The sequence below is a fragment of the Alexandromys fortis genome, unplaced genomic scaffold (genome assembly GCF_014885135.2).
Source record: "Alexandromys fortis isolate MF-2015 unplaced genomic scaffold, M_Fortis_MF-2015_v1.1 scaffold_18, whole genome shotgun sequence".
Taxonomy (NCBI): domain Eukaryota; kingdom Metazoa; phylum Chordata; class Mammalia; order Rodentia; family Cricetidae; genus Alexandromys; species Alexandromys fortis.
Window position 1 is genome coordinate 18139393 of NW_026067897.1, and position 15158 is coordinate 18154550.

The window sequence follows — 15158 nt, forward strand, 5'->3', positions numbered from 1 at the left end:
GTGTCGGTGCTAAATGTTAGAGTTTGTTTCACAACTCTAACAATAAAATATTTGGATGAATATTTGACATTTTCTTGTGTTAAAATGTTCCCATTAAAAAAAAAAAAAGCAACAACAACCTGAGAGAAAAAGTGTCACTGGGAGTAGACAAGGGGGAAAGGGCAAGAGACAGACTGCACTCAAAACCTTCGGCACCGTTTGGGTTCATTCACTTCACGCATTAAGATCATCAAAAAAAAAAAAAAAAAAAAANAAAAAAAAAAAAAAAAAAAAAAAAAACACAAAAAACTTTAAAGGAAAAGGAGCCATTTATTACAATCTATAAAAGAATTCTTAAAACCCCTCATAGTGCAACATGAGGGCAACTTACCAGATAGAAGAAGCCAGTAAAATATTAGTGTGGTTTGTAAGAAATTTCACTGGAGGCTCTGCAAGCAGTACACAGGATAAAATTCCTCCCCCGAAGCAGTGGAGCATAGCACTCAGCCAGCTGGACAGGGGGTTACTCCACGCCACTGTCACAGATCCTGAAATGACAGAGGACAAGCCTGCTCCGAGATAGCTGTTTATTTACAAGAATGCTCCCAGGACCCCTTATATTAGAGAAATAAACCAAATTTGTAACTTCTAACAAATTATTTTCCTGAGTGAGCTAATCATGATGATTTAAACAATATTCTTTTTCCACCAGTGACTGTACTGTGTGGGGTGGGGTGGGGTGGACGTGGGTCCATGTATATGTAGGCACGTTGGGGGTGATTCTCCAGTGCCGGCACAGGGGGGCCTCATGGTGACGTCAGGGTGGCTCTCCTTGATCATGTCTCCACATTACTTCTGAAACAGGGTCTATCCTGTACCTGAAGCCTGCTCTGCAGTTAGACTGCCTGGCTAGTGAGCCCCCAGACCTGCGGTCTCCAGACCCCAGTACTTCAAATATGCTACCAACAGAATTATTTTCCAAAAAAACTCTCTGCAAGAGCTGTCACACTGCAGCTAAATTCAAAGTATAAGGGGCTGAAACACAAATAATCTTATATGAACATTAGTAACAGATACTGCAAGCAAGCTGTGACAGAGAGGCTGGAGGGAGACGGGGCAGGCACATGGCGCAGCAACTGAATGAGGCCTGCTCCCCACAGAGCCCCCTGGAGCTGGAAAGGCACGAGGAAGCTGTGCTGGAAAGGGCAGTGGTCAGCGACAAGAAGAGAGCCACATGCCCCGTGGTGACAGGGAGCCCCTTGTGGATCACAGGAAGAGCCTGCGCTGTCATCCAACCGAAGAAACCAGGAGCTGGCAAACTGTTCATACTGACTAGATGTAAATGTTTGAGACACCGTGGGCTATAAGGTGTCTGTTCAATCACCCAGCTCCAACTTGGCAAGCAGCAGTCATGGGGGACGTGTGACGAGTGAGCCTGCTGCATCCCAATGAGACCGAGAATGAACTCTCCACATAAGATCATAATCCACCTCAGGAACTCACCTGACATCACTCCTGCAAACCCCAGCTGGCGCACCAGACCACCTAGACCATTCCACTGCCTATGTTATAACAGAGCCTGAACGGACTCTTCAGGGTAGGTGAGCATGACCTGTCTATCTTGTTCTCAATCTAAACTTAGTCGCGTGTACCTATTTTTAAGAACCACTACACTGTAGTTTTGTTTTGTATTTTTAAATTTTTCAAACAAGTACATATTTATTATATTGGGCATATTTCCCTCAAGCTTCCTTTTCCTCCGTTTTCTTCCTCCTCCTTCTGGTAGATATTTTCACAACAGTTAACATCCAGCTGACAAGCAGTTGCTATGACACCCAGAAAGGAGCATGGGATGACTGGCTTTCTCAAACCTTCCTTGAGGTGGTATTTGTGTGAATACTAATGTGTTTTTATTTTGGTGTTTCTCATATAGTTCTCCTTTTCAAAAAAAATGGGGAAGCGGGGAGATAGCTGAGTCAGTATAATGCTCTTTGTGCAGCGATAAGGACTTGAGTTTCATCCCCAGAGTCACCTTAAAAAAAAAAAAAAAAAAAAAAAAAAAGGCCCAGGGTAATAGTGACCTGTGCTGGAGACAAGCAGATCTCTGGCCAGTCAGTCTTTCCGAATCAGTGAGCTCCAAGCAAAAGTGACACCGTTTCAAAAAAAAGCAGAAGCATCTTGAGAAATCACACCTGATGCCACCACTGGCTTACACACACACACACACACACACACACACACACACACACACACACACGGGGAAGCAAAAAAAAAAAAGGAAGCTGGGGAAATGGCTTAGTTTGTGAAATACCCCCCTGCGAGCACCAACAGCTGAAATTGATCTCAAAACCAAGTATTAAAAAAAAAAAGCCAGTGGTAGGATACATAACCTCAGCACTGGTAAGGTGGCAACAGGCAGATTCATGGGATCCAATGGCTGGGACAGCCTACCACACATGACAAGTTCTGGGTCACTGAGAGGCTCAGTCTCAAAAACAAACAAAAAAGCCAAACAACATGCTAGAGGAATTGCTGGTTTTAAGAGTATATTTGGTTGGGAACGTTTGTAACGGTAGAACTAAGTAAGATGTAGAACAAGGGAGAACCAGGGGTAGCAATGAGAAATGATAGATTGAAGAGAGAAGAATAGAGAATTATGGCTAGTCAGAGCCAGTTGTGAGTAGATTTCTTACCTCTCAGATCTTCACCCTCAGATTTTTAGCCCCTTGAGCTGTCTGTGGTGTCTTTAATTGAACCCGGAAAGGGAGTCTTAATGGCTAGAACCTTTAAGACCTCCATTACCTTTGGAAGAGCAACCAGTGCTCTTAACCTCTGAGTCGTCTCTCCAGCAGCCCAGAGTATGTCTTAAGAAGACACGTGCAAGGCATGGGTGGTGATACAAGCCTTTTACCTCAGTGTGTAGAATGTTAGTTGAAGATGTGGTACATTGTTTATGCTGCGGAACATTTGTTTAATGATGCAAAGATGTGTTGTATTCTTTTATGTTGCACTTGTGAAGCTGTGTTACTTTGCCTGTCGAAAACACCCGATTAATAAAGAGCTGAACGGCCAATAGTTATGCAGGACAGGAAGAGATGGTGTTGCCAGGCTGAGAGAATAAACAGAAGGAAAAGAAGGGAAGATCAGAGGATTGAGAAAAGAAGGTGCCAGCCACACAGCCAAACACGAAACGAGAGGGATAGAAAAGATATACAGAAACAGAGAAAGGTAAAAGCCCAGAGGTAAAAAGTAGACAAGAGCCGGGAGGTGGTGGCGCACGCCTTTAATCCCAGCACTTGGGAGGCAGAGGCAGGCGGATCTCTGTGAGTTCGAGGCCAGCCTGGTCTACAAAGGGAGTTCCAGGACAGGCTCCAAAGCTACAGAGAAACCCTGTCTTGAAAAACAAACAAACAAACAAAAAAAGTAGACAAGATAATTTAAGAAAAGCTGGCTAGAAACAAGCCAAGCTAAGGCTGGGCACTCATAAGAATAAGCCTCTGTATGATCACTGGGGAGTTGGGTGGTAGGCCTCCCAAAGAGCAAAAGAGTTAAAAAAAAAAAAAAAAAACCAACTACATCCCAGCACTGAGGAAGAAGAGGCAGTTGGATTTCTGTGAGTTCAAGGCCAACATGGTGTACACGTAGGGAGTTCCAAAACAGCCAGAATTACACAAAGACACTTGTTTTCATTTTTGAAAACAAACAAAAAACATAACAGACAAACAAAAACCACTAGGCGTGGCATTACCATGCTTTTAAGCCCAGGTCTTGGGAGGCAGAGGCAGGCAGATATCTCTGAGTCTGAGGCCAACCTGGTCTACAGAGTAAGTTCCAGGACAATCAGATACACAGAAAAACCCCGTCTTGAAAAAAATCGAAACAAACAAAAAAAAGAAGATGCATATAAACCAGAATATGAAATTAAACTCTACCCCTGGGTTTCTTTTATAGGTTAAGCGTCTAGACAGATGACTGAAAACAAAGTTATTTTAACAGAGCATTTAATGCAAAGAACTGCATACATACAGAGCTGCAACTAGACAGCTGAGCCATGAAGGTAAAGATGATGTAACAGAGGTATACGCTTCAGAAAGCAGTTACTATTCTGGGGGAACAAAGGATAAGCTCAAATTATGAAAACTCAGAAGCTCAGAGAAAAGCTCTTTAGAGCCCAGACTAGGAACCCTGAAGAGGAGACACTCTAGCTGGTGCTCAGTCCAGCCCACTCGTTATACAAACAGAACCCTGAGTCTGAAGTTGTCACCCCATGCTACCCAACCCATTAGCGGGAGACACTGGTCTACTGACTCTATGTGCACACTTTCTACCATATCACTCTCTACCCAGTATCTGATGTCTGGTCAAAGATTGTTCCAATCCACTAAGAAAGAGGGGAAAGTAAATATGTTCAAGCAAGAACTCTAACTCTCTAAACTCAGAGAAGTCAATTATAGATTGCCATGTGTGAGTACGTGTGTATCAATATATAGATATGTCGTGAGACATATAAATGTGTGTACATGTGGAGGCAGAGGTAGAATCTCCCCTCAATTGAGATTATTTTTTGAGACAGGATCTCTTACTGACCCGAAAGCTCACCAGTTCAGCTAGCCTGGCTAGCCAGAAATCCCAACATGCGGCACATGTGCGTGCCACAGCTCAGAGCTTCTGAACCCGGTTTATGAGGGCTGGAACACGGATAAGCCCCAGCCCCAGTCCTTGAACAGTCATTTCTAATGCATCCTTTCTCACTCCGCACTAGACAGAGCCTATTCTAGTTTTTAAAATCATACAACAAAAGCTGCTGCTGAAAACCACGGGTGCTGTCTTCATATCTAGGTATTTGTTACATGGATAGATCCATTTTGAACACTCATAGGCCATACAGTTATGCCTTTTGCCCTTTTTACATTCATATCCACAAAAACTGCAAGATATGGGGCTAGAGAGATGGCGCAGGGGTTAAGAGCACTGGCTGCTCTTCTAGAGGTCCTGAGTTAAATTCCCAGCAACCACATGGTAAGCTCACAACCATCGATAATGGGATCTGAGGCCTTCTTCTGGCATAAAGACATACACACATGCAGCTAGAGTGCTAACTCTTAAAAAAAAAAACTGCAAGATATCCCGCCATCACTTTCCACCTGTCTACAACACCAAGGTTAATAAATTCTTAATATATTAACCCTTTCATCTCCCACAAAAGAGATGAAGGAAAATGGCAAGCTTTATTTCTGTCTTTAATTATAAAAAACAATGAAGAAATTGCTTTGTGGGTGTGGAAAAGATAAAAATTATGGAGAAAAAACATAACAAATGACAACTTATTGAGACTTATACATATTGAGAAGCCAAGAACACTAAATAGGGCTGCAAAGCAAAAGTGATCAGTGAACAGTAAGAACTGGAACTAGCAAGCTCTGGAGTCAAGAACAGGCTCTATAATTTACTACCCACGTGCCTTAGGAAGGACACTTCATTCTCCCAAACTCCACCCTTGTCAAATGAGTGCACTAATACAGGAGCATGCAGGGGCTGTAATTATCCAGCTGAAACAGTCTTCGTGGAGCTGAGCTCAATAACTATTATTACTCGGTAAGAAGAACGGAGCTGCCATATGAGACACCACAAAAAAAGAAAAGGAGCTGACTTAGTTAGGCTGTAACAGTATCTTTTGTTTGGAGACCCTCAATATCTAAAATAGTGTCTGAAAGAGCATGGAGTTCAGTAACAATTTGGTTTAATGAACGGCACATGATTGGGAAGCTAGCAAAAGAGTTGTAAAAGACTGTAGACTAAAATAATAGATGTCCTAGACAGAAGAAATAATTGTAGACTAAATTCTCAGGAAGCTGGGATGTCACTCGGTTGCTGGAGTGCTTGCTTAGCAGGCAGCATTGAGCACGGTGATGCCAGCACTCGGGAGTGGAGAAAAGAGGACCTGAAAGTCAAGGTTATCGTCCAGTTCAAAGCTACCCTGGGTTCCATAAAAGCTTGGGTGGGGGCTCTTAGAGAAAAGACAACTGAATGTGGACATAGACTTAAATAAATATGTTCGAAGTGGGGTTTTGGGGGTAGTGGGGACTGACTTTTTTGTCTTCTTTTTTGAGAGAGGGTCTCGTTATGCAGCCTAGGTTGGCCCAGAACTCATGATCATCCCTTGTCAAGTTCCTGAGTACTGGGACTTCAGACTTTCACCTCAGCACATGCCACCACAGTCAAAGTATTTTAATTTAATTAATTTATTAGGATTGAAGAAAGAAAAACAGTGGCACAGCCCTGATCCTAGCACTCAGGGGAACCCCTAAGGTTTGTTCTCAGCCTACCTGGTGCTTCAACACTTTAATACAGTTCCTCATGTTGCGGTGACCCCGACCATAAAATTATTGCATTGCTACTTTATAATTGTAATTTTGCTGTTATGGACCATAATGTAAAGATTTTGGGAGAAAGAGGTTTGCCAAAGGAGTCAAGACCCACAGGTAAAAAACAGCAACTTTGAGAGGAGCTCAAAGCTACCCTGAGTCACATGACTCTCTCAAAACAAAACAAACCACAGAAACAGAAAAGGTCTGAAGGAGAGAAGATTTTAAGTACAAAAGAAGAGAATAAGATAGACTCATGGTATAGCCAAAAATAGTGGGGCTCACCTTAATCCCAGCATCTGAGAGGCTCAGCTCTGAGAATCCAAGGCTAACCTGGTCTATAGAGGAGTTCCCAGACAGTCAGGGTTACACAGTGAGACCCTGTCTCTAAATAAATAAATAAATAAAATTGAAAAGGAAAAACCGAACAGCAGGGCATGGTTGTGTATGCCTTTGATCCCAACACTAAGGAGGCAGAGGAAGTGAGTTCAAGAACAGCCTGGTCTACACAAGGAGTTCCAGGACAGTCAGGGCTACACAGAAAAACCCTGTCTCAAAAAAAAAAAAACAAACAAGGGCTGGAGAGATGGCTCAGTGGTTAAGAGCATTGCCTGCTCTTCCAAAGGTCCTGAGTTCAATTCCCAGCAACCACATGGTGGCTCACAACCATCTGTAATGAGGTCTGGTGCCCTCTTCTGGCCTGCAGACATATACACAGACAGAACATTGTATACATAATAAATAAATAAATATTAAAAACAAACAAACAAACAAAACCTTATTCTACTAACCCAAGACAAAAACTTTAGACAGTCAGATGCAAAGACTTAGAAGAAACTAGATTTAATTAGGAGACAAAGGGAAGTAACTGGGGAAAGATTGAATTCACATGAAATAGGTTGATGATGTTGTGTCTTTGATTATGAAGCAAAGGTAATCTAAAAAGAGGAGAAGGATGCTCCTTTCTTTCCTTGAGTTTAAATAACTACAACTAAGGGGCTGCAGAGATGGCTCAATGGTTAAGAACACACAAGTGTCCTTGCAGAGGACCCAAGTTCAATTCCCAGCATCCATGTTGGGTGGCTCAAAACTGTCAATAAGTCTAGTTCCAGGAAACCTGGAGTTTCCCTGGGACCTCTGGCTTCCCCTGACACCTGCAATCATGTATACATACCCCTATAGACAGACATTCATATACATAACTAAAATATAATAAAAATAAATCTAAAGAAAAAACCCTACAACCTCAGTCAGATAGATATAAGAGGTGGTTCTCTAAATTGTTGGAAAAGAATATTCTTATTGCTACACAAAGAAACACAGGAACAATACAGAAGCAACCCAGCAAGGCAGTTTCTTTTTAGGAGGCACACAAGCACACCAGGCAGGAAATCTGGCACATTTTGATCCTCACACGGGAGGTAAGACCTCTCCCCGCTGGCTGGCCACATCCTCGCTCCCTTCCAGGTTGGCTGGCTGCAAAACAACTGAAGCCAAGAAGAAAGGGATCTGCCAGTCTGGACAGCCAAATTCTGGGAACACAGTGGGCCTCCTTTGACAAAAGTTTTATCAGATGAGAGAGATTAAAGATTTGCATAAAAGTTTTACAATGTAGGGATAGGAAAGATTTAGATTCCTTGACATAAAAGTTTAACAAGCTGGGGAAGGTGTAAGTGCTGTTGACCCTTGGCAGGCTGGCCATGCTTGACAGAAAAACAGTTTCTAGCAAAACCTTTTATTGTCTAACCATTCTTAAAACCTACAAAGAGATTCCAAATAATAGGATACACAAGGGAGAATTCCAAGGAGAGATGTGTTGGCAGAGATGGAAAATAAAACCAGGATCTTAAGGAAACAGAGGTTTGAAAAGGAAGAAAAGAAGAACCTGAGGGACAGACCTCAGCTGCTGGAGTTTGCTCAGCAGACATCATGAATCCCTGAATTTGATACCCAGTGCCACATAAAACGAGGTGTGGTGACACAAACCTGTAATCCCAGCACTCACTCAGGAGGTGGAGGCAGAATGAAAATTTTAAGGTCATCCTTAGCTACATAGCAAGTTCAAAGTTAGCCAGTACATGAGACCCTGTCTCAAAAAGAAAAGCGCTGGGCAAAGGAGCAAAGTCTCACTGTGTCTTCTCTGTGAGCAAGCCTAGATCCCACAGGAACCCACACTGGCCAGATCCTTCAGGAACCCACACGGGCCAGATCCCACAGAAACCCACAGTGGCCAGATCCCACAGAAACCCACACTAGCCAGATCCCACAGAAACCCACGCTGGCCAGATCCCACAAAAACCCACATAGGAAAAAAAAAAAAAAAACCACATTGGCCAGATCCAGCACACCTTCTCCAGCCTTGAGGAAGTCTGCTGGCTGGTCTGCTTGTTGCTTATTTTTCTGTGCTGGCAGCTGAACTCAGGCAGATGTGTCTTTGATTATGAAGCAAAGGTAATCTAAAAAGAGGAGAAGGATGCTCCTTTCTTTCCTTGGGCTTAAATAACTACAACTAAGGGGCTGCAGAGATGGCTCAATGGCTAAGAACACACAAGTGTCCTTGCAGGGGACCCAAGTTCAATTCCCAGCATCCATGTTGGGTGGCTCAAAACTGTCAATAAGTCTAGTTCCAGGGAAAAAGGAGTTCCACTGGGACAAGTACTCCACTACCAAGCCCCCCCCCCAGCCCCAGGTTTGTTAATCACCAGCTAGAAAATCTTCCTATTCCTGTCTTTGACTCCTGAAACTCCTCTATATCATCCTGAACCAATGATATTTTAACACTGGCTATATTTCAGTGGGCAATTCTGCAAACAGCTTACCAGTTGTTATCAAAATGACTTTCCTTAGAACACCAGCCTACACTCTGTCCCCTTTAGCATCCCCCTCACTAACTGCTGACATGGGGAACACGAAGCCTTCTTTGCTTCTCTCCTCGAAGTCTTTCCTCAGCTCTCTTGAACCTCTCAGTTCACAGACACAGCTAATAGCTACCCCTGAGCCATCTCTGGGCAGGCTGGAGGTCTGCCTGAGGTGTGGGCTGCACACAGCTGTCGCCCTGAGTGTGAAATGGAACATAATGTCCGCCAACCACACACCAACAGGAGCCTGTCACATCTTCCTCTGGCGGGAGATGGTCAAGCTGGAAAGAACAGTCGTAACAGAATTAAAAACACCCACGCTCCCTGCCTCGTGAAGTCACGGTGTTCTTTCCTGAATCCTACATTCTGTCAATGTCCAGACAAAGTGCTCATTTTGGCAGCACATTGTTAAGGTGGACTGTGTGCCTGTGCTCTGCTGACTGTATTCTAACGACGGTAAATGTAAGTTTAAAAAGTGCCTGAATTATCTGAATGGCTGGGGAGAAACTATGTTGACTAGACAGGCAACAGCTACCCAATAATCCTGTAATGTTACAAAGGTGAGCTGGTTTCAGAGTTTCCTGGGGCCGGGGTGTTGAAACAGCACCTCTTGTTGCCCAGGCTAGCTTTGAACTCATTGTATAGTGAGAGGGCCAGAGCAAGACCAGAGTCAGGACAGGTTTCTAATAGCCCCTGACAGGTACCAGGTCCTAGTTTCATTTTACTGGAATCAGCCAGACTGAGCAAGCAGTCCTTGGGAAAGCTGCAGCCCAGAGGCTACCAATCAGATGGCACCCCACAACCTTGCGCAAGCTTAAAAGAACTAGAGACAGCTTCTCCAGCCCTGCAGCCGAAGAGCCCTAACCACTGAGCCACCAAACAATCCCACAGCAACCCAGAAAGTGTTTGTTTAACCCCACCAATCAGTCCCCAGACTAGCCTCCCTTCCCTGGAATGCCCTCAGTCTTGCTTAAAAGGAACCTTCGGGCCTCTCTGACTGGAATTTTAATAAAACGCTCTTGCTTACTGCATATGAGGCCAGTGGTCTTTTAGGGGACTTCTTGCGGACACTGACATATAATTCAGGCAACCTTAAGTTCTTAGGGCCCTGTTGTGGGTAGGGAAGAACTCTGCTATCTGCACACACATGGACATATAATTCAGGCAACCTTAAGTTCTTAGGGCCCTGTTGTGGGAAGAACTCTGCTATCTGCACACACATGGACATATAATTCAGGCAACCTTAAGTTCTTAGGGCCCTGTTGTGGGTAGGGAAGAACTCTGCTATCTGCACACACATGGACTGTAGGCCTTACTGTACTATGAGTTCTAGAGCTCTGGAGAACTGGTCATTGGGAGTTCGAGGCCACCCAGAAAAGACCACCAGATTCAAGTCATTTTGTAATTAGCCAAATTTGTTGAAACTGTTGGCAGGGCTGCAGAAGAGCTTGGAAAGGTAACACCCACAAGCACTTCATTTCTTCATTTCCAGCTCCGTGAGGAACTGCCTTACTCCCCTTGCACGCAGTAATCAGTGATCTTACAGAAGCCAGAGCAAGAAGCTAGTCATTTGATAACAGTTTCACAATTCTGGGAAGGAGGCAAAGAGGCAGGGTGGCTGGGAACTCATCTCTCAGGAATTCAGGTCAGAGAGGAATGGCTACAACCATGGGCGCCTAGCCCAAAATGGAGTTTTCCTCAGCCAGGGCAACAGCCCTGTCAACCCGTAAAGCATGGATCTACTGTCATGAGCAAGGTGAACCTCGGATGAGATGCACACACACCAGGGCTTCAGTTCTAAATTAAGACAAAGAAATACTGCCACACAGACCGAGAACTCAAACTAACCACTGTTATCTACAGACAAAAGTCTGAACAAATGTATTTTAATCAAAAAAAGAAAAGAGAAAAGATACATGAGAACCTAAATAACCAGGCCTAAGATACACAAAATTCAAAGACACACTTAAAAATAAATTATGGGATGGGAGCCGGGCGATAGTGGCACACGCCTTTAATCCCAGCACTAAGATTTACGCATCTCTGCCCGGATGTACACACCTCTGAGAACACATACATACTTCATACGCACACACCAAAATAAAGGTAAACTAGTAAAAGATCTAGAGACATACTCATCTACTCTGATAGGCTTGAAAATCTAAAGGAGACAGGTGAGCGCTGAGAAAAAAGTAAAATACCAAGCAACTTACTTTAAAAAATCATCTTAACCTAAACCTATTTTATAAAAACAGCAGAACCTCGGGCCATGGTGGCGCACACCTTTAATCCCAGCACTTGAAAGGCAGAGGCTGGCGGATCTCTGTGAGTCTGAGGCCAGAGTAGTTTACAGAGCAAGTCCCAGGACAGCCAGGGCTACAAAGAAGCCTTGTCTCAAAAACCAAAAGAAAAAACTCTAATAGGCAAACACCCATGAATGAACAAAGTTTAGATCATGTATTAGCAAATCAACTCCCTAATACACTGAAATAACACATAAACCAAGTAAAGTTTATTCCAAGAATATAAGGATAATTCTTAATCTTTCCAATTGCATTCATATAATCTACATTATTTTTCCACAGGAAAAGAAATACATTAATTATTTATCTCAATAGATTTCCTTTTTGAGACAAGGCCTTGCTATGTAACCCAGGCTCGCCTTGAGCCATCTGTACCTCCCGAGTACTAGGATTACAGATATTTACCAATCCTGCCTTGATTGATTTTTTTTCATTAAAAAAAAAACTTGATAAAGTTTGTCACCTTCTCTACTTGGGTAGTAAAGAGGAGCAGCCTAGAGAGCTAACAAATATAATAAAGCTTTTTTATAAGATGCCTCCGAAAAGCCTAAGGAAAGCATCCCGTTTCATTAACCATTAGAAACATCCTCACTAAGCCATATCTCCAACCCCAAAGGCTTCCTTTGTCACCATACAACCATAAGAAGGGGCTGGAGATAGGGTTCAACGGTTAAGAGTACTTACGACTCTCACAGAGGACCTGATTCAGTTTCCAGCACCCTCACTGCATGGCTGAGAAACACCTGCAACTCTAACGTAACTCCAGTCCCAGGGACTCTGACCCAGTGGCCTCTGCGGACACCTGTACCCATATGCATACACACACACACAATTAAAACAGTAAAAATAAATCTATTTTTAAAAGAGCATAAATCAATATTTCTATAGTCCTCAGCATGGGGCCAACCTTCCTGAAACGATATACAAACCCTAAAAGCTATAAAGAAGATCTGTCTATAAAAAAGTAAATAGATTTAACCATGAAACTTAAAACTTCTGCACTAAAAGCTAAAATTTAATGAGAGAGAAAAAAATAAAAAGCTTCGGCACTTACAACAGAATGTCCATGATGCATGAAGAGAACCAATAAAGTAAAACAATCTACAACCCAATAGAACAGGCAAACGATCTTAGGCTCCTATGTGAATTTAACACCAATGACTAACAAACCAAGGAAGCACACACATTAATAACCATGAAAAATGCAAATGAAAGCTGTTTTCTGACCATGAAAATAACAAGGTGGTGAGGGGCGAAAAGAATCACTATGGTTAAAGCTAATGGGCACGCTAGCGCACTCCCCGCTTACGGGCCGGCAGGTCTCCTGCAAATGCTACCACTTACTAGTACTGGGAGAAGAGCGTGTTTCCCTCCATGTTTGTTAGCATTTCATTAGCCAAATGATTCTCAAATTTTGGAGTCTCAAACTTCAGATCTCTATAGTCCCCAAAACGTAAAGAGGGCACGTGTGACTTAGGGTTTAGAGAAAGAGACTACAAAGGGGTAAAGGGGATTTGGAGTAGATGAGAAACATACATTAAATTTTAATTATGACCATGGTTCTATGGCTTTTTATGCAAAAATCATGTAACTTTGTGACAAAAAAATAGTGAATATACTTATGAAATAATACCCTTTAAAAAATGACTTTAAAAATTGCTCAGCCGGGGGCTACCTCAGTGGGAGAACATTTTTCTAGAATCATCTCTAGCAACAACAAAAGGCCTAGAGCTTTGGTTTACAGTTAGCATCTAGAAATGTCAAAAGTTTTTCAAGTTATTACGTACCCATCTTAAAATAAGGCATTAAACGTTAGTGTGTTCTTTACTAAAAATAACTAAAAATAACTTTCCAAAGTAAAAACTATTCGTGATTAAAGAAGGCGCACTGCTGGGTATCTGGGCAATTTCCATAATGTCTACCTTCAGACACAAACAGCTGGCTGAACTCACCAGAGAGTGTCTCAGTCTCTCACAGCATCGTAAGTCAGGTAGCCGCTGGAAAACTTACACTCATAAACTGTACACTCGTAAAGGCAATGAGAACAAGATTTACCGCTGAATATCATTATGAAAATAATGAATTTTTACACCGTGTGACAGGGAAGCAGAAGAAAAGGGAACCACACTTTGAGACTATCTGATTTCATCAATACAAGATAATGTCAGATCTCGGATATGCGGCAGTCACAAAAAGTTGCTCCTTTTTAGTCAGAGAAACAGTATCCCGTGCAGATGCTCTGTTCTTCAAACAAGAGCTGGGCTTAGAAACTCTCAAAATCGGAGGAGAGTCGAGGATTTAGAAAATCAGTAGTGTGTAAGAAGTAAGACCATCATCCTTAAGCCTTCATACTTCACCTGCGGGACAAGGAAAGGCAGCAAAGAGCAGAAAGGCGGTGAAATGCTTGACCTCAACAACAGACTCAGAAAACGATGGAAAAGTGGGGTGACTTTAAAAAAAAAAAAATGGAAAGACAGGAAATCAAACATTGCTCTTTGGTCACATGGTTCATGAAACTCAAGGTTGTGAAAACCACACCACGTCCCCCACACGGTTCACAGACGCTAAACTATGACAAGTGACTGTTACCTGCACCTCGTCTCTAGTGACAGAAAACGCAAAGCCACTCACTCGTATAGTTTAACACGCGACGAAGGCGCTAGGCCCCACCTGAGAGACAGTCTGTTCAGGGGTCTGTATCATTTCCCTAAGACGAGGTCAGCGTCTGGTGGTCTGGGCCCGGGATTCGGGCGTCCCTGTCCTCGGTCATCTCGGCAGGGACTCCGCGGAACCCGGAGCACGTCGGGCCCCTTCACTCACCTGGCCGCTGCTTCAGCGCCATCACCGACACCAGGTAGTGGGCGATGTCAAAAAAGGGGAACATGGACGTGCGGGAGAAGGACAGGGTCAGATCTTCCCACGGGTAATACATGGCGACTACCGACCCCGGCGGCCCGAGCAGCCGCGGCTGCCGGTTCCCCTCCCGCGGCGGGCTTGGGGGAGGGGACGGCCGAGCCGCCTCCAGTCGAGCGCGTGCGCGCTGGAGCCCAGGGGGCGGCCGAGGGGCGGGGTCCTGATGGGGGCGCGGCCGTAGCTGGGACGAGAGGCGGGGCCATCGGATCACCGGCCTTGGGTGGGGCTTGGCTCTAGTTCTGTTAAAGACAGGGCATCTTCTCCGTGGAGGTCGGTGCCAGCTGATCCAGGGGGCGACTTTCAGAGTCAAATTCCTTTATGTAAACAAATGCCGTTCGCCTTTTATTAAACAACCACGATGTAACTCACTTTTCTACCTACTGAAAATGTGAAAAATAAAGCAGTAATGTTTTATCCATAGCCTCATGAAATTTGAGTTTTCCCAGGAAGAACTTTTTCTAAAAGACACACAGAATTTCATAAAGCATAAAAAGTATGGATGTTATGCCAAGGCAGTTGTTAAGGAAGTCCATTGCTGGGAAATGCATGAAGTATTAAGAGCTGGTCTGCAAATGCTAAAAGGTATATTGCCTAGGCTGCAGACTGAGAATGAAGTTAGAAAAAAAGTTAAAAAAGAAAAGAAAAAAATGGAAGAGCGGAGTGTTTCACAATAAAACCAAGGTGGTTTAAGCTCTTGATCAATCAACCAATCGCTACATCGTACTTGTTTACCAAAAGCC

General features: G+C 43.6%; 1 protein-coding gene across 1 annotated transcript in view; it reads right to left on the bottom strand.

The window, feature by feature from the left end:
• The window catches only part of Tmem38b (transmembrane protein 38B), a 30783-nt gene extending 16244 nt beyond the window's left edge, over positions 1–14539 (bottom strand). Inside the window, exons 1-2 of the mRNA XM_050164832.1 lie at positions 14326–14539; positions 371–527 (exon numbers count right to left, since the gene is read on the bottom strand). Coding sequence (XP_050020789.1) covers positions 371–527; positions 14326–14437 — 269 coding nt within the window. The 5' untranslated portion in view covers positions 14438–14539. The remainder of the gene's footprint in view (positions 1–370; positions 528–14325) is intronic.
• Positions 14540–15158: the final 619 nt, after the last annotated feature.